This window comes from Mercenaria mercenaria, chromosome 12 (genome assembly GCF_021730395.1).
Source record: "Mercenaria mercenaria strain notata chromosome 12, MADL_Memer_1, whole genome shotgun sequence".
NCBI lineage: Eukaryota > Metazoa > Mollusca > Bivalvia > Venerida > Veneridae > Mercenaria > Mercenaria mercenaria.
In genome coordinates, this window is record NC_069372.1 from 11,086,133 (window position 1) to 11,109,627 (window position 23,495).

Here is a 23,495-nt window from a genome sequence, read left to right on the forward strand (position 1 = left end):
GCTCCCTTTCGGTCGCTTCCACTTTATCAAGGGAAAATACTAGATATTAATGAATTAACTCCCTTGTTGTGGCAGGTAAACATTCCAGGTATGCGCACATACATGTTTCTGTGTTTGATAAATATTAGATTTTATTTACAAGACAACCATATAGATCAGTTCTATCAAAAGAGTCTTGAATAGTAGTGCATATGTTTTGTGTGAAACAGAAACTACAGAAGGCTCGTCACATATTGTTAGCTCGTCCCCAGACATCTCTTACTCGTTTGGTCATTTCATTCCCATCTATAAATCAGGCATTTTTTCACCAGTTTGGTGATGCCACCAACACCGTTGGGTCTGTGCAAATGTTCAGTTAAATTTCCAAATCGTTATTTTTTATGCATTTGTAGGGTAGAGCAGGAAGGTCTAATACGGGGAGTAGAAACTCCGTATAAATCAATACATTTATCTGTATTATGCTGTCGTCCATACCTGTAAATATCGACCAGTCGTTAGCGATCGATATTTCGTTTTCGCCACTATCGATTAGCGTGTAATTAGCATATTACCTCATGTTAATCATGGAGCCATAACACTTATTGTTCAAAGGGTTTACCAGTCACATGTTAAGTGGCGATAATTAGATGATCAGAGATTGATCTAAAGGGATTCTGAAGCAAAAACAGCATGCGACTGCATGTGGTGATATGCTTAATTATTATGAATTAACTCGAGCTCACTTCCCTGAAAAATATTTTACCACGTAACTTCAAACCTTTATCAAAGGGCCGATTTTTGTTGGATTTGAATAAAAAAAATGGAAAATAATAGAAAGCTGACACTTTTCTTAATCTTGTAGAGCCATAATTATAATTATTGTTTATAATGTCAGATTTTTACATACAGAAACAAACATTCTTCTTGAACGTAGGGAATGTTTCAAACAAAATTGTTGTTTAAACTCCAAAAATTAGTTTAATAAATTTAATCTTAAAACTGATGTATGAAAAATTCAATGAATTTAAATTAAAATAACAATATTTTTTTTTTTAAAAAGGCCGTCAACGAAGTTACATTTAGTATTCCGAACTTTTAGATAAAACTACAGAAAATCATCTAGGTTTAACACGCATTTAAAGGATGAAGAACAGAGCAATATCATAAACAAATATTTTTAGGCAACAGTTTACAGTTTTGACTTGCTATTTTCATTAAAATATGCCCTAATTTTTTTGTTCTAAATACTCTGAATCAACAAGGCAAATATCATGTAAAAAACGACATCTTTCTCTCTGGGTAAGACAAGTCTAGATTTAGCCATTTTCACAGGGCGAAAAGTAACATTAATGTAGATATTTTCCATTTAAAAACAGATGCAGGCAATAATTTCATGGCAGAACTTTTGTTTTCAACAAAAAATTCAACAAATGCTTTCCCAGATTTTCACTGAAAGGACGAGTTGATATGTAAGGCGTAAGTGTTTGAGTAATAGCAGAATAACCTACGGCATACGCTTCGATTGGACGACAGCATAAGATAAGATAAATGCCGGTTTCCAGTCCCCGTATCAGTTGTTCCAGGGTAGAGTAAAAGTGTGCTTATAGATACTTCCTTGCTATTGACCTAGCTTTTATAGCGATATGGCAGAGCGTCCGCCTTGGGTGTGAAAGGTACAGTGTTCAGTTCCCTGTCAGGGCTGAAGTATTTTCACTCTGTTACATCTGGCGCCCAACGTTAGATACTGTTAAGTGGAATACTTTAAAAAATGATTAACCGATTATGCAGGTATGATAATGTTAGACATTCAGAAAGCTTTCGATACAGTAAATCATGATATCCTGTTTAGAAAATTAGAGCTGATGGGGGTCAGATCAATTCCTTGGTTTAAGTCCTATCTATCAGGTAGAAGTCAGGTCGTTAGTCTAGGAAAGTCAATGTCAAATGCTAACCCGGTTACTTGCGGTGTGCCTCAAGGCAGCATATTAGGGCCCCTCCTGTTTCTATGCTATGTTAATGACATGATTACTAGCATAGTCTCATGAAGACTGTAGACTTATCTTATATGCTAATGACTGCACAATTTTGTTTAGTCATAAAAATCCAGATTTTATATCTGTCAAACTTGGTCAAGTACTGGAAAGTTGCTCAGACTGGTTAATAGACAATAAGTTATCCCTTCACCTAGGAAAAACAGAATACGTTCTCTCTGGCCCAAAGCACAAGCTAAGTAAGCTTGAATCAGCATTTGTAAATTGCAATGGTTATAGTATAAATAGTTCTAATCAGGTCAGATACCTAGGTTTATCTATAGACAGTTTTTTATCAGGTGACTCAATTGTTCACAATATTATAACAAAGGTCAATGGAAAACTTAAATTCTTATGAAGACAAAATAGATGCCTGGATTTTAACACAAGGAAACTTTTATGTTCTGCACTTTGACAACATTTTTGTCTTTTTGATTATTCTTGTTCATCCTGGTATGAAGGTCTGAATAAAGGTTTAAAACACAAATTACAGGTGATGCAAAACAAAATAATCAGATTCATAAAGGGTTACTCTCCTAGGGATTCTGTTAAGTGGCAAGATTATGTGCACCTAAATATGTTAAATTTGAAAAATAGAGCGAAGCAACTACGACTCAATCATATGCATAGAGTGTTTTATGGCACTTTCCTTCATACTTGAGTGATATAATTTTGTTAAAAGTTCCAGATCCACTCAGAAGAATTTTATAGATAGATTTATTCGTGAATATGTATGTCATGAATACAAATATTACAAATATCACATTATAAAAACCAACATCATTACAATGTTATTATGTTACCTAGTATTAATAATAACACTAGTAACACAGACATTTTGTTATACTGGATGTAAGGAATGGAATTTTCTTCCTGAAAACATAAAAAATGTTAAGAATATTAAAACTTTCAAAAGGTTAGTTAAGAGATTTCTGTTGAATAAACAAACTTCAGAAAGTAAAAGTGATTTTGTATATTACTGATCTGTATGTGATATGTGTATCTGTGATAAATAAGTTTAACACAAATGTGATAAGTTGATATTAATATAATAATGTATTAATTTTGATAAATTTTATGTAATGTGTTATCATTAACTGTTATGCATACTTTAAGTAATCCCGTGTTGTACCAAAATCTGGGTACCGTATTTCTTATATTACATTTTCCTTTCTTACACTGTATCTTTTAGTAGATTAACATGGACCCCTTTGGAAATAAGCTTTTAGCTTAATGGGTTATCCATAGGTCTCTAGCTTTCTCTCAAGTATAACACCTGGCTTAGAATTTTCAGTTTAATTAAAAGTATGCATCTTACCCTGGTCTTAAATACAGATTTGTTTTTATTTACCATGTATAGAAATTGTTTTTTATATGCTGGGATATTATATTTATTGCCTTGTGTTGTGTTATATGCAATTGATCTTAAATGTCAGTAAATAGATAAATTAATAAAACGTACATAACTCGAGAGTAGATACCAAACGTTACTGATAAATGGGGGATCATCAAATCAAAGGAAAAGTTAGTTAACACTTTAGAGGCCACATTTATGACCATATCTTAATGAAACTATCTTGATGATCTTTAGGTCAGTAGGTCAGGTGAGCGATACAGGGCCTTTATGGCCCTCTTGTTGACTTTCAGAAGCAGGTGCACACATCCTTATTTCTAACACAACCTGTTGATTTTTGACTTTCTTGGGCCAGTGTACATATCCATATATCTAACACTGTGTACCTAACACTGATGTTTTTATTGTTTTTTATTTGTGGTAGTGTTAGTATTCATGAGAGAGTACTGGTATTATTTTTTTTACAAAATTTGGACTTTTTCTTGAAACAAAAGTATTGAAAATTTCAAAAACCTCAAGAAATTAAGGTGTGTTAGTATAATTTAAATATGGTGATTTCTTTTGATTTTCAGTTGATGGGCCACCGAGTAGGGAAAACAATTTTCACAGGTTGTGTCAGACAGTCTGCTGTTAGATCATTAATTAAATCAGACACCCCTGCAACTGCAAACGGACATCAGTATCAAGGTGCTGCCCAAACTCGCTCACCTACACACACCACCTTAAACCAACAACATACTACACATGTTAGAAACTTGAGTACAAAACATTTCATAATGAGTGTACATGTCAAAGCCAGATGCAAGTTTTATCCTCGCACAAAAGATTCTGTTGAACGGTGTCCAGTTCCAGATGACAAAGTGCCTTGGAACGTTGATTTTCTTGAATATGCTCCAGTAGATTTCACAAGTGAATCTGTGCTTAAACAACCAGTCTGGGCAGATCTACCAGATCCAAGGTAAGAAACATTTGTAATTGAAGCATAAAAGTGGCAAAGTTGCTGAAACATCTCGATTTTACAGCATGATATTTACTTGCTAAGAAACTGTGTATGTTACTATGTACAATGTATGTGATGTACAAAATTAATGTTATGTGCTTTATTTTACTAAAACATAACAAGGAGCACTTAAAAGTTCTGAGAAATTACAATGTTCATGAAAAGTGTTCAGGAAGACAGTCCTTTGTGCCAACATGACCTGGCATCTTAACTACATGTAGCTGTAGTAACAGAAAGTGCTCTGTTGAGGAACATGGAGTATTATAATTTGGGCGATTATCTGTAGACTTAAGAACATTATGAATAACAAAGTTCAGGTGACTTGGTATCCTTTTTTAAGATTGACTATATGAAGTGTATGGAGAGCTATCCTACTCAACCCGGTGTCAGCGTCAGCGTCCTCCCGTGTCCCCACCTTGGTTAAAGTTTTTTTTACACTTTCTCTTTTTTTCTCCTTATCTCTGTAATTACTTGATGGATTTGTTTCAAACTTAAAATAGTAATTCCTCATCATCCCCCACATCATATGGCACAAGGGCCATAACTCTCACACCAATATTTCATGAATTATCCTCCCTTTTTAGCTCGACTATTCGAAGAATAGTCTAGCTATTCTACTCACCCTGGCGTCGGCGTCGGCGTCGGCGTCACACCTTGGTTAAGTTTTTGCATGCAAGTACATACAGCTATCATTTAAAGGCATATAGCTTTGAAACTTATTTATTCTTTTTCTAGGACAATTACCAACCTCACTGGGTCAAGTTCCATAACTCTAACATGTATTTTGAGCAAATTATGCCCCCTTTTGGACTTAGAAAATTTTGGTTAAAGTTTTACATGCAAGTTACTATCTCCAAAACTAATGCAGATATTGAATTGAAACTTCACATGTGTCTTTGGGGTTATAAAACTATTTGATAGCACCAAGTCCCATAACTCTGACCTTCATTTTGGCCAAATTATGCCCCCTTTTGGACTTAGAAAATTCTGGTTAAAGTTTTGCGTGCAAGTACATACAGCTATTACTAAAAGGCATATAGATTTGAAACTTATTTTTTCTTTTTCTAGATCAATTACCTACCTCACTGGGTCAAGTCCCATAACTCTGACATGTATTTTGAGCAAATTATGCCCCCTTTTGGACTTAGAAAATCCTGGTTAAAGTTTTACATGCAAGTTACTATCTCCAAAACTAATGCAGATATTGAATTGAAACTTTACATGTGTCTTCGGGGTTATAAAACTAGTTGATAGCACCAAGTCCCATAACTCTGACCTTCATTTTGGCCAAATTATGCCCCCTTTTGGACTTAGAAAATTCTGGTTAAAGTTTTGCGTGCAAGTACATACAGCTATTACTAAAAGGCATATAGATTTGAAACTTATTTTTTCTTTTTCTAGATCAATTACCTACCTCACTGGGACAAGTCCCATAACTCTGACATGTATTTTGGGCAAATTATGCCCCCTTTTGGACTTATAAAATCCTGGTTAAAGTTTTACATGCAAGTTACTATCTCCAAAACTAATATAGATATTAAATTGAAACTTCACATGTGTCTTCGGGGTTATAAAACTAGTTGATAGAATCAAGTCCCATAACTCTGACATGTATTTTGGGCAAATTATGCCCCCTTTTGGACTTAGAAAATTCTTGTTAAAGTTTTGCGTGCAAGTACATACAGCTATTACCAAAAGGCATATAGCTTTGAATCTTATTTATTCCTTTTCTAGGTCAATTACCAGCCTCACTAGGTCAAGTTCCATAACTCTTAACATGTATTTTGAACAAATTATGCCCCCTTTTGGACTTAGAAAATTCTGGTTAAAGTTTACATGCAAGTTACTATCTCCAAAACTAATGCAGATATTGAATTTAAACCTAACATGTTTCTTCGGGGTTATAAAACTAGTTGATAGCATCAAGTCCCATAACTTTGATATGTATTTTGGTCAAATTATGTCCCCTTTCCAACTTAAACTCTTTTGATATTTAACATTTTGGGTAATAATTTCCTGCTTCTGTGACAATATTTCGAATAGTCGAGCTTGGCTGTCTTACGGACAGCTCTTGTTACTTAGAATTTCAGGTTAAAGTTTTGGTGTACTTTCACTCTATCTTAATAATTACTAAATGGATTTGATTCAAACTAAAAGTGGTTGTTCCACATCATCTCCCACATCATATGACACAAGGTCCTTAACTCTGGTACCAATATTTCATTAATTATCCCCCACTTTTACTTAGAATTTCATTGCGAACGACAAGAAGAAGAAGACTTAGAATTTCAGGTTGAAGTTTTGATGCACTTTCACCCTTTCTCAGTTATTACCAAATGGATTTGATTCAAACTTAAAATAGTTGTTCAACATCATCACTCACATCATATGACACAAGAGCCATAACTCTTGCACCAATATTTGATGAATTATCTCCCCTTTTTACTTAGAATTTCAGGTTAAAATTTTTGGTGCACTTTCACTCTTAGCCCTCTATCTCAGTTATTACTAAATGCATTTGATTCAAACTTAAAACAGTTGTTCCACTTTATCACCCACATCATATGACACAAGGTGCATAATTCTGGCTCCAATTTTTTATGAATTATGCCACCTTTTACTTAAAATTTAAGGTTAATTTTGATGCATTTTCACTATATCTTAGTAATTACTAAATGGATTTTATTCAAACTTGAAGTAGTTGTTCCACATCATCACACAAGGTGTATGACTCTTGCACCAATTTTTATGAATTATGCCTCCCTTTTGCTTAGAATTATACTTATTTAGTGTTTTGATACACTTTATCTTTATCTCTCTTATAACTTAATATTTTTGACACAGACTCAAGCTATTGTGCAATATCTTCATCCTCCTTTGGAGCCATTAAACACTCCATTGACAGCTGCAGCTTCCTCAGATGTGCCCAGTTTCACTGTCCAACATCGAAATAGTCTAGCACGCTGTCTCCTGTGTCAGCTCTTGTATCTTTTGTTTTAGGGGATATCTTTAGCTGTTGAATGTTCTTTAAGTAAACTCAGAAGACTTCATAATTGAGACGCGCCATGAGAAAACCAACATAGTGCGTTTGCGACCAGCATGGATCCAGACCAGCCTGCGCATCCGCACAGTCTGGTCAGGATCCATGCTGTTCACTTTCAAAGCCTATTGCAATTAGAGAAACCATTAGCGAACAGCATGGATCCTGACCAGACTGCGCGGATGCACAGGCTGGTCTGGGTCCATACTGGTCGCAAATGCACTATGTTGGTTTTCCCATGGTGCGGCTCAATTATGTTTTTAACTTTTACATGTTTAATAATTAATGTCCTGCAAATGTTAGGACTGAAAATTGTTAAGATAGCAGTCTTAAATCTTTATGCTATCATTTAAAGATGCTTACTGCAAATTCACTTAAGCAGTCTAGATATGACCATAAATGTGCGCCACTGCACAAACTGATGTATTTGCTTGCTTCATAGTTTTCTGCAGTTTTTCTTGACTTGTTGGAATGATTAAGACATTATTTTTACTTTTAGTGGAATCACTTTCAACTGCATAGATAAATCTTGCAAAGTGAACAGAAGAACTTATGAGCCTCAGGGTGAATATGAAGTAATTGACGGATATCCAAGGTAAGAATTGCACCTTAACAGTACTAGTTATAAATATCATTTTAAAGAATGAAGGCCATTGTATGGTTTATCATCTGATATACCATGATTTGGATTAAGTATAAACAGGAATTGAAACACAAGGGCAGAAGCCTAAATGGTTAAATATCTAAGCTGTTATCAGGTGGTAAAGCACAAAGTCTTGCATATTTTCATTCTTACATTTCATTGAATTTTTAGCTCACCTGAGCACTTTGTGCTCAGGGTGAGGTATTGTGATCGCTCACCGTCCGGCGTCCGTCCGTCCGTCCGTCCGTCCGTCCGTCGTCCGTCCACACTTTCCTTTAAACAACATCTCCTCCTAAACCAACAGGCCAATTTTGATGAAACTTCACAGGGATGTTCCTTGGATGGCCCCCTTTCAAAATTATTCAAAGAATTGAATTCTATGCAGAACACTGGTTGCCATGGCAACCGAAAGGAAAAACTTTAAAAATCTTCTTCTCAAAAACCAGAAGACCTAGAGCTTAGATATTTGGTGTGAAGCATTGCCTAGTGGACCTCTACCAAGTTTGTTCAAATCATGACCCCGGGGTCAAAATTGACCCCGCCCCAGGGGTCACTTGATTTTACATAAGAAAATCTTAAAAAATCTTCTTCTCAAAAACCAGAAGCCTTAGAGCTTAGATATTTGACATGTAGCATTGCCTAGTGGACCTCTACTAAAATTGTTCAAATCATGACCCCGGGGTCAAAATTGACTCTGCCCCAGGGGGCACTTGATTTTACATAGGAAAATCTTCAAAAAATTTCTAAAAATAAACCAGAAGGCCTAAAGCTTAGATATTTCACATGTAGCATTGCCTAGTGGACCTCTACAAAATTTGTTCAAATCATGGCCCCCGGGGTCAAAATTGACCCCGCCCCAGTGGTCACTTGATTTTACATAAGAAAATATTTAAAAAATCTTCTTCTCAAAAACCAGAAGCCCTAGAGCTTAGATATTTGACATGTAGCATTGCCTAGTTGACCTCTACTAAAGTTGTTCAAATTATGACCCGGGGGTCAAAATTGACCCCGCCCTAGGGGTCACTTGACTTTACAACGGAAAATCTTCAAAAGTTTTCTAAAAACAAACCAGAAGGCCTAGAGCTTAGATATTTCACATGTAGCATTACCTAGTGGACCTCTACAAAATTTGTTCATATCATGACCCCCTGGGTCAAAATTGACCCCGCCCCAGAGGTCACTTGATTTTACATAGGAAAATCTTCAAAAATTTTCTAAAAATAAACTAGAAGGCGTAGAGACTAGATATTTGACATGTAGCATTGCCTAGTGGACCTCTACAAAATTTGTTCAAACCTTGTCCCCCGGGGTCAAAATTGACTCCGCCCTAGGGGTCACTTGATTTTACATAGGAAAATCTTAAAAAAAAATTCTAAAAATAAACCAGAAGGCCTAGATCTTAGATATTTGACATGTAGCATTGCCTATTAGACTTTTACAAAGTTTATTCAAATCATGACCCCTGGGTCAAATTGACCCTGCCCCATGGGGTTACTTGATTGTACATAGAAAAATCTTCAAAATTTTCTAAAAATAAACCAGAAGAGCTTAGATATTTGACATGTAGCATTGCCTAGTGGACCTCTACAAAAAGTTTTCAAATCTTGTTTTTAAAGTTACTTAAAGAAAATTTCAACTATATTTTCTCATAATTCTTTTGATTGATTTCTATTATGATCTTTTGACCTTGAAGACTTGTCCTTAAGTGCAATGATAACAGGTGAGCGATATAGGGCCATCATGGCCCTCTTGTTTTATTTGAAATTACTCAGAACATTTATTCTGATAGTAATTAATTAAAATTCTAATGTGCTTGTTTTTGTTAAAACACGCTTTTAAATGCTAAAATGGTATCACATTAACATGCGTTGATGTCGCTATTTTTGTTGCGACCAAGAAAGAGCACTACACTGTATATTTTATCTTTTGTTTTTGTATTAGACAGTGTTGTTATATTTTCTGGTCCTTTGGGATCATGGAGTCCATTCAACATATGTGTAATAGAGTTCCGCTTAAGCCGGTGCTAGGGGGCGTGAGAGGTGTTGCATATTTCATTACCTCTCATCAACAGACTCAATCAAACCGAGTCTGCTATTATTCTTCTTGGTTGCATTCTTTGCTTCCAAAGTATCTTTTTACAAATTTTATTATTTACATTAGGCACATGTCACAATCAAAATAATGTATAGCAAAATCGTGTTTTACTTAAATTAATACACTCAAATCGTTTATACGTCCCCAGAATTATTCTCTCAGGCTACGTCCTCGTGAAATTATTCCGCGGACATATAACCAAATTTCGTGCATTAATAATGTTAAAACATGTTTTTTCTATATACATTATTTCCTAAATCATGCATCGATTTTACATCATAATGTTCTCTCATGAGTGCACACATCTACCATTGTTTATTGCATATTTTGTCATTGTTGTTTCCCCTCTTTGTTTAACTAGGTGACAAATCAGTCTCGGGTGATGTCAGAATGCACAATACTTAGAAAAATGTCACAAACACTGCAAACAATAAAATGGAACATCTGAAGTATTCCAAAATGATATTGCGTCTTGTTTTTAGCCTGACTGTATCTGAAAATCTGCTGACCAACTACATAAATGTGACCAGTTTTTATCAGTGAAAATGCTAGAATCTTGAAGGCAGTGAAACAAATCTAGTTATCTATAAATTATTATATATTTTTTCTTCCTAAATTATAGAAATCCTCGAGGTCGTACAGGGCTAACTGGTAGAGGAAGTCTGGGACGTTGGGGACCTAACCACGCCGCAGACCCAATTGTAACAAGGTAAACCATAGCATAACTTGTAAGGTTTTGTAATATTCTAATCCTTGATGTAATAGGAGCTATAAACAATAGATATAATATATTATTTGCAATTGAACCAGCCTTAGTTGTTATCTATATTAACATTTAGCCTCCTGGCGGCAAGTGATTCTGCCTTTGCGACCAGTGCTGACTGAGATCAGCCTTTACATTCGTGCAGTCTGAGCATGGTCTGCACTGTTCGCCATTCAGTCAGTATCTTTTTGGTAAACACCCCTTTTAACAGTTACTGTTACTGTCCAAATTTAAAGATCAACAAGTTTATTACAGAAATTTAGCATGGTAAGAGTTAAGCAGCCAGTTGCTTTTTGCTGCCAGTCAGCAAACTTCTCAGTATGAAGTTTTTTTCAAATTTCTACTTAACTTAAACCCCCAACTGGGATATAAAAGCAGGAAGATGGCACTGGGGCAGGTTTCTACATAAAATATGCATGGTAAACATCAGAGACCCCTTTTTTGAAATCCTAAAAGAACTCCTGAAAGAAAAAAAATTAAAACATGCACATTTATACTTTGATATGTATCATTTCTATTGGTGCATTTAATTTTTTCAAAAAATGTCAAGAAAGTATACTTATAGATTTTTTTAAAATCTCAGCTGTCAAAAATTTGAATTTCTCGGGAGGGGCTTAGAGGTCATAACCTCAGAGAGCTGAGAAATGTAAACAGAATAAGCACGTGGCTTTGTTTATCAACAAAAATACTGCAGCAGAAGATTATTCACAACATTCACAGTCACCTCTGTTTACCTGCTTCTTATCACCTTTGTGTTTATCTCAGAAAATGATTTACACTTATTATGTGCATGAAGTGAATAAATACTTATTATATAACTAGTACATGTAGTACATAAGTGTTTATTTACTGAAGCTTGTGTTAGATAAATAAGTTGTAATTTCTGACTGTTCTGTTTCCACAGTAACTACAATCAATGCATTATTTTCAATTGAATTTGGGAATAATCTGGTATGAAAGTCCAGTTGCAAAGTGCTACAAACTTATCAGTAAATTTGATGCCATGAATGTGTATTGTTTTGACAGTCCTCCCTAATTGCCTATTATCTTGACTTTCTAGATAATACATTGTCAGACTGAAACAGGCCTCCAAAAATTGCCTAATTTTCATTTCATGTCTTGACACTGTGTTTCACAGTCCTAGTGTTACATTCATCTTGATTAATTTGGATTTAATTAAATAATTTCTCAAACGAAACAACATGTCAAATGAGAATAAATTTTGCTTTGTTGACTGGAATGATAACATTGATAGGGAATCTTCTTCCTATAGAACAATGTCTTATAAAAGAAATCCCACAAAACTTATCAAGTACCTGTGAAGAAAAGAAAAAACTAGTGATTTTAAAGAAAATATTTACAAAAATTGGATTAATAACTTTTACAACTGAAAACAGCAAGTAAGTTGCATGCTCTTCTGTATTTTGAAAGATCGTCTGCTACAAGCTACCTGTGTTTGCAGTGGTTATTTTTAGCTACTGCTTCTGAGTAACAAAATGTAGCTCCTCCCACTATTTTCTGTCTGCCCCGGTAGGAAATGTTGGGGGTTTTAGCAGTCACCTGCCTCTACCAGCCACATCATATCTTGGCTGGCTGCAGAGAACAGGTTTGACTATAAAATTTTGTGTCTTTATTGAATTTATGACACAGTTGTTATTTGATACTAATTTTTGTTCTCCATGGACAGTGGGTGTGTTTTTATTACCTGTCATTTCCATTTTGGTGTAATGAAAATTACTACTTCATGGAGAACTTGAAGAAAATAGCTCCTACCATTAGGTAACTGCTAGTATTCTTATTAAATAGCACTAGATAAAAGAATATAATTAAGGTATTTAAAGTGAAAACACCATAAAAAAGTTAAAAGCTTGTTTTTGTACTGTAGGTGGAAGAGGGATGAAAACGATGAAGTTGTTGTAGGAGACGATGGTAAACCTATTTTACAGTTTGTGGCTGTACAGAGACGGGACTGTGGCGAGTGGGCTTTACCAGGGGTAAAATCATTATTGTCTCATGTCTCATAAAGTTCAAGTATGACAAACAGTAACTGTTGTTGAAAAATAGTGTTTAGTTTTGATAAATATGTCGAAGATCCAAGAGGCATGGAGTGTTTGAACTGTCCATCAGTTCATCCATCTGTATGATTGTCTTATTTCCTTGTGTACTATGGTTCTTCTACAATTTCGTTCCAGCTGCAGTGAAACTTTGTATATACTGTCATGCATATACCGTCGTAACTTTCATGTCTGATTGTTTATTATGGAGGTGTGGCTGGTTTTTTAAAATATTACGACTACAGCTGAACTTTGTTAGCTGGAAATCGACGACGAAGCAAAATTTATGCGAGTTATCTGTAGTTCAAGCCATCGAAAAAAATGCAATAAAAAAGGGATTTTGCTGGGACATGACAATGAGTTCAAGCAAAGGGTGGTGTTTGAATTATCTGAGTTCAAGCGAACAAAGTTTGACTGTACGTTAGAACAGACTCTGCCCAACTTCTACATTTTCCATTCAGTTGAAAAGAAATATTACGCTTTGTTTTCTATCCTTAATGTTGTTTCAGGGTATGGTGGATCCAGAAGAAGAACGAACTGCTACCTTGATACGAGAATTTGGAGAAGAAGCACTGAATTCTTTAGAAGCTACTGACGAGGGAAAAATAAAAATAAAAGAAACTTTGACCCATTTCTTCAAAGATGGATTAAAGGTATGGGTTTTTTAGGATTCATATTTATTTTATCATACTTTGGAATATGTATGGGTTTTACTATTTCTGAACCTAGGGCAATAATTTGAACAATTACAGCAGACAGTCAAATCCTGATATCACATAACCAAATATCAAGGCTCTAGCTGTTATGGATTGAGAGAAGATTTTCAAAGTATTTTTTATATAAGCCTATAGTATGTAAACGTCACACCCACGGACATTTTTTACCCTAGGGCAGTGATTTAAATAATTGTACCCCCCGACAACAAAGTTGTAAGGGGGGTATACTGGTTTCAGGTTGTCTGTCTGTCTGTCTGTCCATCTGTCCGTAGACGCAATCTTGTGCGCACCATCTCTCCTTATCCCCTTGACAGAATTTAATGAAACTTCACACAAGTGATCAGTACCAACAGTAGTTGTGCATGGGGCATGTTAGGTTCTTTTAGAAAAAAAAATTGCAGAGTTATGGGACTTTGTTTTTTTGTTACTATACTATATACATAGACACAATCTTGTGCGCACCATCTCTCCTCATCCCCTTGACACAATTTAATGAAACTTCACACAAGTGATCAGTACCAACAGTAGTTGTGCATGGGGCATTTTAGGTTCTTTTACAAAAATTTTTTGCAGAGTTATGGGACTTTGTTTTTTTGTTATTATACTATATACATAGTCACAATCTTGTGCGCACCATCTCTCCTCATCCCCTTGACACAATTTAATGAAATTTCACACAAGTAATCAGTAACAACAGTAGTTGTGCATGAGGCATGTTAGGTTCTTTCAGAAAAAAAATTTGCAGAGTTATGGGACTTTGTTTTTTTTGTTACTATACTATATACATAGACACAATCTTGTGCGCACCATCTCTCCTCATCTTCTTGACACAATTTAATGAAACTTCACACAAGTGATCAGTAACAACAGTAGTTGTGCATGGGGCATGTTAGGTTCTTTCAGCGACAAAAATTGTCGAGTTATGGGACTTTGTTTCTTGTTAACATACTATGTACATACAGTCTGCATATGCAATCTTATGCGTGCCTAATCTACCAAACCCTAACACACAATTTAATGAAACTTCACACAAGTGATCAGTACCAACCCTAGTTGTGCATGGTGCATGTTACATTCTTTTAGATAAATATTCTGCATAGTTATGGGACTTTGTTTTTTGTTACTATACTGTATACATACAGTCCACATAATTATGCAATCTTGTGTGCGTCAAATTGCAATGTACTGTGTCAGTGCATGCGGGGGGTACATTCATCACCTTTAGTGATAGCTCTAGTTATGGTAGAGAGTCAAACCCTGATATCACATGCCAAATATCAAGGCTCTAGCTATTATGAATTCAGAGAAGATTTTTAAAATTTCTTATATAAAACCTCACATTCAGGGGCGTCACCATTTCTGATCCTAGAGCAATAATTTGAACAATTATAATTGTAGAAAGTCAAATCCTGATAACACAAACCAAGTATCAAGGCTTTAGCTATTATTACTACAGAGAAGATGTTAGAGTTTGTTAGCTGAAAACCTATTTTTAACCATAGTGGCCCATATGTGCAATGAACTTGAACCATTTAGAGAGCCACCAAGAGATAATTTAGGTAAAGTTTCATCAAAATCCATTCAGTGGTTTTGTAGATGTCATTTAAAGAAATTGTTGACGATGAATGGACACATGCACAAAGGACGACAGCCACAGCATGAGCTGAAAATCAGGCCAGCAGTTTCATGCAAGAAAAAAATTTAAGTTTCTACTATATACCTGTAGGTAAAAGTGACATGTCTGTCTGTTCACAGTTGTCTTCAAATGACATCTCCTCTTAAAACTATTTGATGGAAGTTGATGAAACTTGGCCTGGATGTTCCTTGTCCAGAATTTATCATACGGTTCTACTTGGTTACACATAGGGGTTGCCAGTGCTAAAGATAGAAAAAATCTTCAAAAGATCTCCTAATAAGGTAGTACAAATTTTTTAAATAATTTCACCAAAATGTTCCTTGTGTGACCATCTACCAAGATTGCTCAGATTATCCCGATATCTGTACTGGTAAAACAAGTTTCATGTATGGACAGATATATAAAGTTTTCGTGTATAGCCAGGTTTATAGTTTTCATGTACTGATGTTTTTATGTATTGACAGATATATAAAGGCTATGTAGATGATCCCCGTAACACAGATAATGCTTGGATGGAGACAAAAGCAATGAATTTCCATGATGACGATGGAACAGGGGTGGGAGCTTTTAATTTACATGCAGGTAATTGTACAGAAAATTGGGTTTACTCTTTTATTCAGGAAATTTACTCAGTAACAACTCAATTTTCAGATCATATACTCTAGATTTATCCAGTGATTCAGAAGAGTTGCTTTGTACATCTATTATTCAGGAGATTTACTCTGTACATATGCATTATTCAAGAGATTTACTCTGTACATCTGTACTATTCAAGAGATTTACTCTGTACATCTGTATTATTCAGGAGATTTACTCTGTACATCTGTATAATTCAGATTTACACTGTAGATCTGCATTATTCAGGAGATTTACTCTGTACATCTGTATTATTCAGGAGATTTACTCTGTACATCTGTATTATTCAGGAGATTTACTCTGTAGATTTACCCTATGATTCAGGAGCATTACTCTGGATCTGCTGTATTATTCAGGCGATTTAACCTGTAGATCTTCTCTGTTATCCAAGAGATTTACTCTGCTCAGCTGTATTATTCAGATTTACCCTATGATTCAGGAGCATTACTCTGGATCTGCTGTATTATTCAGGCGATTTAACCTGTAGATCTTCTCTGTTATCGAAGAGATTTACTCTGTAGATCTAATGTATTATTCAGGTGATTTACATAGATTTGCTCTGTTATTAAGGAGATTTACTCTGTAGTCTTTCTGTGTTATTCAGGGGATTTACTCATTAAATATACTGTTATGGAGGAGATTTACTCAGTAGATTCACCCTTTGCTTCAAAAGCCACCGTGTAGATCTGCTGTATTATTCAGCAGATTTACTCTGTAAATTTACCAAGTTATTCAGTAGATTAAAAAATTTTACTCTGTAGACTTACTTTGGCATTCAGGAGATTCTGTAGTCTTACTCTGTTATTTGGGAGAGTTACTCTACAGATCTGCTCTGTTATTTCCAAAAAGTTACTCATTATTCAGATTATATTAGATATTCAGGTTTATTATTCAGGATTTTTATGCCCCCAAAGGGAGGCATATAGTTTTTGAACCGTCTGTCGGTCTGTCTGTCAGTCTGTCCGCAATTTTCGTGTCCGGTCCATATCTTTGTCATCGATGGATGGATTTTCAAATAACTTGGCATGAATGTGTACCACAGTAAGACGACATGTCGCGCGCAAGACCCAGGTCCGTAGCTCAAAGGTCAAGGTCACACTTAGACGTTAAAGGATAGTGCATTGATGGGCGTGTCCGGTCCATATCTTTGTCATCCATGGATGGATTTTCAAATGACTTGGCATGAATGTGTACCACAGTAAGATGACGTGTCGCGCGCAAGACCCAGGTCCGTAGCTCAAAGGTCAAGGTCACACTTAGACGTTAAAGGATAGTGCATTGATGGGCGTGTCCGGTCCATATCTTTGTCATCCATGGATGGATTTTCAAATAACTTGGCCTGAATGTGTACCACAGTAAGATGACGTGTTGCGCGCAAGACCCAGGTCCGTAGCTCAAAGGTCAAGGTCACACTTAGACGTTAAAGGATAGGGCATTGATGGGCATGTCCGGTCCATATCTTTGTCATCCATGGATGGATTTTCAAATAACTTGGCATGAATGTGAACCACAGTAAGACGACGTGTCACGTGCAAGACCCAGGTCCGTAGCTCAAAGGTCAAGGTCACACTTAAGTCATTTTTCATGATAGTGCATTGATGGGCGTGTCCGGTCCATATCTTTGTCATTCATGCATGGATTTTAAAATAACTACGCATGAATGTGTGGCACAGTAAGACGACGTGTCGTGCGCAAGACCCAGCTCCGTAGGTCAAAGGTCCCAAACTCTAACATCGGCCATAACTATTCATTCAAAGTGCCATCGGGGGCATGTGTCATCCTATGGAGCCAGCTCTTGTTTTTCTAATATTTGAGTTACTTACACCATTCATTCTGTTATTCAGGAGATGATGCGGCAGATGTGAAATGGAAGGACATTGATAGCGGTCTTGAACTCTACGCAAGTCATATAGATTTCATCAGAGATACTGCCAAAGAACGCAATGCCCATTGGGAGAAATGTCATGTATGACCATGATAAATATATCAAGTTCCATTCAATAAAATCGGGTCATACAACAATATTCCATTTGATAAGTCGAGACATCAGCACGTTCTCTCGATTGTCTTTATGTTGTGACATTTGAAATAGCTTGCAATAATTGTCAAATTGTTACAAAGATATTATTACTACAAAATTAGAATTTATATAGCGGTATTTATATGAGCCGCGCCGTGAGAAAACCAACATAGTGGCTTTGCGACCAGCCTGGATCCAGACCAGCCTGCGCATCCGTGCAGTCTGGTCAGGATCCATGCTGTTCGCTTTCAAACCCTATTGCAATTAGAGAAACCATTAGCGAACAGCACGGATCCTGACCAGACTTCGCGGATGCGCAGGCTGACCTGGATCCATGCTGGTCGCACAGCCATCATGTTGGTTTTCTCATGGCACGGCTCATAATTATTATATTCTGCAATTTAGTTGGTAAAAGGTATACAGACTAATTTACTATGAAATCATTAAGACATGTATTTGTACATGTGGCATCAATTGATGAAATTGTATAAAACAAATAATACTAGTATTTAATAACCTTTACCCTGCTAAGTTTCTAAAATAACTTGTCCAACATTCAATCTGGGCAAAATCACTTATTATTCAAAAAGGTGTTCACTGAAAATGTTCTGACTGAATAGCAAACAGTACAGACCAATGAGACCATGAGCAGCCTGCAGGGACTTGCACGCTGATCTTGGTCTGCACTGGTTGCAAAGGCAAAATAACTTGCCACCAGCGGGCTAAAGTATCAGTTTACAAATTCATTTCCCCATGAAATAGCTGTTTTTTAGAAAATTCATGAAATCTCATGTCTCAGAAATTAAAAGATTTCTATTGGTTTTCTATTGCTCTTGTGACAGATAGTGATTTCATAGTTAAATTATTTCATTTCAATTGGAGTACACCAAAAGTAAACAAAATAAATAATGGTAATATCATTTCTTTTTGCCAGAAATTGAACGATCCTGCAATCATATGTGCAAATACCTTTTAAGTCCAATGGCTTAATACTCAGATACCTATTTTACACTTTTTGCTAGATATTGCATTCAGATTGCTTGGAAGTAATTTGCTTTTATTTGATAACATTTGTAACAGACAGTTACTACACATGCTACAAGTTTCAGGACTTTTTTTTTCCTTTCGTGTGTAACTTTTCTTATATATAATTTGTGTTTTATTTATCAAAATCTCCACCATAATATATGCACACTATACATGTAACAGAAACAGTAATAATTACTGTTTCTGTTGCATGCATAGTACAGCTTGCAGGGCTAAAAATTCTTCAAAAATATTACTTAGTCACAAAATTTATGCTTGTCATATTTTCAAGTGCACACCAAGGGTCCACCCCACCCCACTTTGATTCTGCATACTGAAAAAAGGGGAGGCAGGCCAGAAGAGAGTTAAAAATTGGACTTTTTGTGACAGGGTAAGAGTGTTGATGAATGCCATCACCGAAAGCTGAGCGCTTTATTCTTGTATCTCTCTGCAGGTTTATTCAGTATTATCATTTTAGTTTTTCTAGATTTTAATTTATGCATAGATTATGCCAAGCTTATGTGGTTATAGGCAACACATTGACAACAGCTGACTAGCAGGTTCAAACTAGATGTGTGTCCACATGACAGTGGAGCCCCCACTTAATGTCACTGTTCAGTTTTCAGTTTCTTGGTAACCCTGGAGACTTAGTAAACTTTCATATTACCTTGGGGAGGTTTGAAGATACTAAAAGTTACCATCAAAAGAAGTACAAGATAAAAGAAACTGAATGAGTAAATAAAAAAAATTTGGGGGTTTTGTGGAAGGGTTGGGGTATATCCAAAACAACACACCAGCTGCACATTTTTTTAGACATCTCCTACTTAAATTTAGATTCTCTGTGCAGGACGATAGGGGGGATGAAATCCCAAAGAAAACCCCCAAGTACATAACTTCACATGCCAAATAACAATTCATATAATGTTCGATGACTCTAGGTCTTAACACTTTTTCTGACATGCACAACACATTAATACAAGTGTCCCTGTCCCCACTCCCCAACTTCTGCACACAGAAATTAACCATTTTTTTTAGGATAAATCTTAAATTACACCTTTCAATTATTGTTGTTGTGTTGTTTCAGTATGTATATACATGCAGTTAGTATCTTATCAAATGCTATAGTTTTTATGTGTGTGCCAAATGCCAACCAAACTGTCAGGTTGTCACATAAAAAAGGATCATTATGAATCATTTTATGACAGAATAGCACATTAGTTTAAACACAGAAATGATAAATGTATATTTAATGAATTTGCCAAATATATGGAAATTAAATTAAAATTGCAGTATGGTCCTTTTTGATGTGACCACCATCTTAATATATATCCTTGCCATTTCTCCATATTTAACATCCAATAACCGCCTGCCTCATTTGTTGTTTTTTAGCTCACCTGTCACATAGTGACAAGGTGAGCTTTTGTGATCACCCTTCATCTGTCGTCAGTCCGTGCGTGCGTCAACAATTTCTTGTCTGCACGATAGTGGTTTCATTTATGATTTTATTTTAACCAAACTTGCACACAACTTGTATCACCATAAGATCTCGGTTCCTTTCTTGAACTGGCCAGATCCCATTATGGGTTCCAGAGTTATGGCCCCTGAAAGGGTCAAAATAAGCTATTTTGACCTTGTCTGCACAATAGCGCTTTATTTATTGATTTTAACCAAACTTACACACAACTTGTATCACTATAAGATCTTGGTTCCTTTCTTGAACTGGCGAGATTCCATTAAGGGTTCCAGAGTTATGGCCCCTGAAAGGGCCAGAATTAGCTATTTTGACCTTGTCTGCACAATAGCACCTTCATTTATGATTTTATTTTAACCAGACTTGCACACATCTTGTATCACTATAAGTCAGATCTTGGTTCCTTTCTTGAACTGGCAAGATTCCATTATGGGTTCCAGAGTTATGGCCCCTGAAAGGGCCAGAATTAGCTATTTTGACCTTGTCTGCACAAAAGCAGCTTCATTTATGATTTGAATTTAATCAAACTTGCACAAAACTTGTGTCACCATAAGGTTTCAGTTCCTTTGTTGAACCGGCCAGATCCCATAATGGGTTTCAGAGTTATGGCCCCTTAAAGGGCCAAACTTAGCTATTTTGACCTTGTCTGCACAATAGCAGCTTCATTTATGATTCGATTTTAACCAGACTTGCACACAACTTGTATCACCACAAGATCTTGGTTTCATTCTTGAACTGGCCAGATTCCATCATGGGTTCCAGAGTTATGGCCTCCTTAAGGTTCAAAATTGGCTATTTTGGCTTTTGCAGCCATATAGAGACTTCATTTATGGTTTTATTTGATACAAACTTCCAAAATATCTTCAACAACAATAAATCTTGGATTCCATGACAAATCAGATCTAGTCGTAGGTTCCAGAGTTATTTTATATATGATTACCTCCCCTGATTGTAATCAAAATGGATTTATATCAGTAAGTACTTATAGGACTTACTTGAAATTTCATTATTGTCATTAGTTGGACTGAGCCAATCAGGGTAGATAACTATGGACTGATTTTATGTCAAATTACCTCCCTTTATTTCAAATTAAAATGGGTATATCTCCATAACTAATGAAGATACTGATCTGAAATTTCATTTATATCCACAGATTTATTTGGCAGATCCTTCTTTTGTTCACTTACAATAATTTTCTTTTTAATTACTTCCCTTTTACGTTACTATAAATAGCTTATTTTGAGTAACTTTTTTTATTATTGGCCGTAGGGAAAAACCGAGACCTCCAATTTTTAGGTGTATTTTGACATATCTGTACCTTTTAAGATTTTTTTTTCTTTTTGGTTAAATTTCTTCCCTTTGTTGTTCCTGTCCTTTGGACTTAGATATTTTTTCTGAGGACCTTCTTGTCCTCAAGTGCAATGATAACAGGTGAGCGATATAGGGCCATCATGGCCCTCTTGTTCCTTTTTTTTTTGATGTAGCTCATAGAAAATTTAATGCCGCATATGCATATTTGTTAGCTGTGCTTGCATGTAGTGCTGTAGAACCGGTAATATTTGAGGTAGCTAAAAACCAAAAACATACCAAACACAGCGAGAAGCCTCATGATAAACATGTTTGTTAGATAAAAATGTCCGTTGCCCATCATATTGCAGAATGAGTAACATAAATATTACTTTCTGAAGACTGTTTTTAAGTCATAGGTTGTCAACTCTTATTCGTATGTTGAGGTTGTAAGTTACTTGTCACGAATCAAAATCCTGTAAGAAAACTTCAAAATTATTATTTTCCGTTACTTCTATTCTGAAAAATTCATGAAACAATTAGTAATGATTGGGTAGAATTTGCATGAATATTCATGGTTCCACTAGTTGTGTAGACAGTCTAAAATGCTTATTTAATTTTACTTTTATATATTTGTCAATATAAACAGAAAAGGTAGTATATTTTCTTTATTATTCGCATAGTTACATTTCCTAAAGGATTATAACATTTTAAATTGTAACTTATATAAGAGTACAGCCTTTCTTTTCCTACAAGATTATTACATTAAAAATTGTAACCTATTACATTAGAGTAAAGCCTGTCTCAAGAAGTTAGTCAAGGAAAGGGAAAAAATTGACTTTTATAGACAGGATGTTGCTTAAAACAGGTTAATTTACTCAGTAATGGAAAATAATAGGAAATAGCATACTTGAGCCACACCATTAGAAAACCAACATACTGCCTTTGCGACCAGCATCAGTGCTGGTCAGGATCCATGCTGTTCGCTTTCAATGCCTATTGCAATATGAGAAACGGTTAGCGAACAGCATGGATCCTGACCAGACTGCACAGATGCGCAGGCTGGTCTGGATCCATGCTGGTTGCAAATGCGCTATGTTGGTTTTCTCATGGTTGGGCTCATATTGATGTCAAGTAAACGGTTTAACGGAAATGCCCTATTCACTACACAGCTGCTGTGACACATATTAAGAATGTATTAGTCCCAAATATATATTTTGAGTTTATAAACAAATTACTTATAGTATCTATGTAGACAAATAATAACATGACTGTGTATTAGGTTAGAAATAATGCACAGATAATACATGTATATATAGCTAAGCAGTGTAAATGGCTGCTAGCTTAAAAGTTTTTAACAAATGACTGTTGTACACGACATTTAATTCTGAATGTAAGTCTACAAACACAGTTAGTTTAGATATAAGTAAAGTTAAATTTTAAGTTAGTTTTGAAAAATAAACTGTTTTAGTGAAAATGTGCATTGGATTTTGTTAATTCTTAGATTCCTTTTGAAACACTTTGCCACAATCATTCTTTTATTGCCCAAAATTTATATGCAAATTTATACATGTTTAGAAGTTATTGTTTTGAATATTGTATAATTAATATAAATTTAGTTATTGTATTATGTCATAGAGATTAAATTTTATTGAAAAGAAAACACCTTGTATTGTTTTAGTTTCATTTGTTCTTCCAGAAATAGAGCAAACTAGAGCTATCACTAAAGGTGATGAATGTACCCCC

The 23,495-nt window shown here is 35.4% G+C and overlaps 1 protein-coding gene across 1 annotated transcript; it reads left to right on the top strand.

The window, feature by feature from the left end:
* Positions 1-5: 5 nt before the first annotated feature.
* LOC128547215 (ADP-ribose pyrophosphatase, mitochondrial-like) lies at positions 6-23,230 on the top strand. Its single transcript, XM_053519187.1, has 8 exons — positions 6-88; positions 3,936-4,321; positions 7,903-7,998; positions 10,763-10,849; positions 12,789-12,897; positions 13,467-13,610; positions 15,774-15,891; positions 17,790-23,230. Exons 2-8 carry the CDS (start codon positions 3,939-3,941, stop codon positions 17,915-17,917), a joined length of 1,065 nt encoding a protein of 354 aa, XP_053375162.1. The 5' UTR covers positions 6-88; positions 3,936-3,938; the 3' UTR covers positions 17,918-23,230.
* Positions 23,231-23,495: the final 265 nt, after the last annotated feature.

Coding starts and splice junctions, on each gene's coding strand:
- LOC128547215 (XM_053519187.1), top strand. CDS start 3,939: ATGGGCCACCGAGTAGGGAAAACAATTTTCACAGGTTGTGTCAGACAG. Junction 7,999..10,762: donor GTAATTGACGGATATCCAAG/GTAAGAATTGCA, acceptor CCTAAATTATAG/AAATCCTCGAGGTCGTACAG. Junction 13,611..15,773: donor TCTTCAAAGATGGATTAAAG/GTATGGGTTTTT, acceptor ATGTATTGACAG/ATATATAAAGGCTATGTAGA.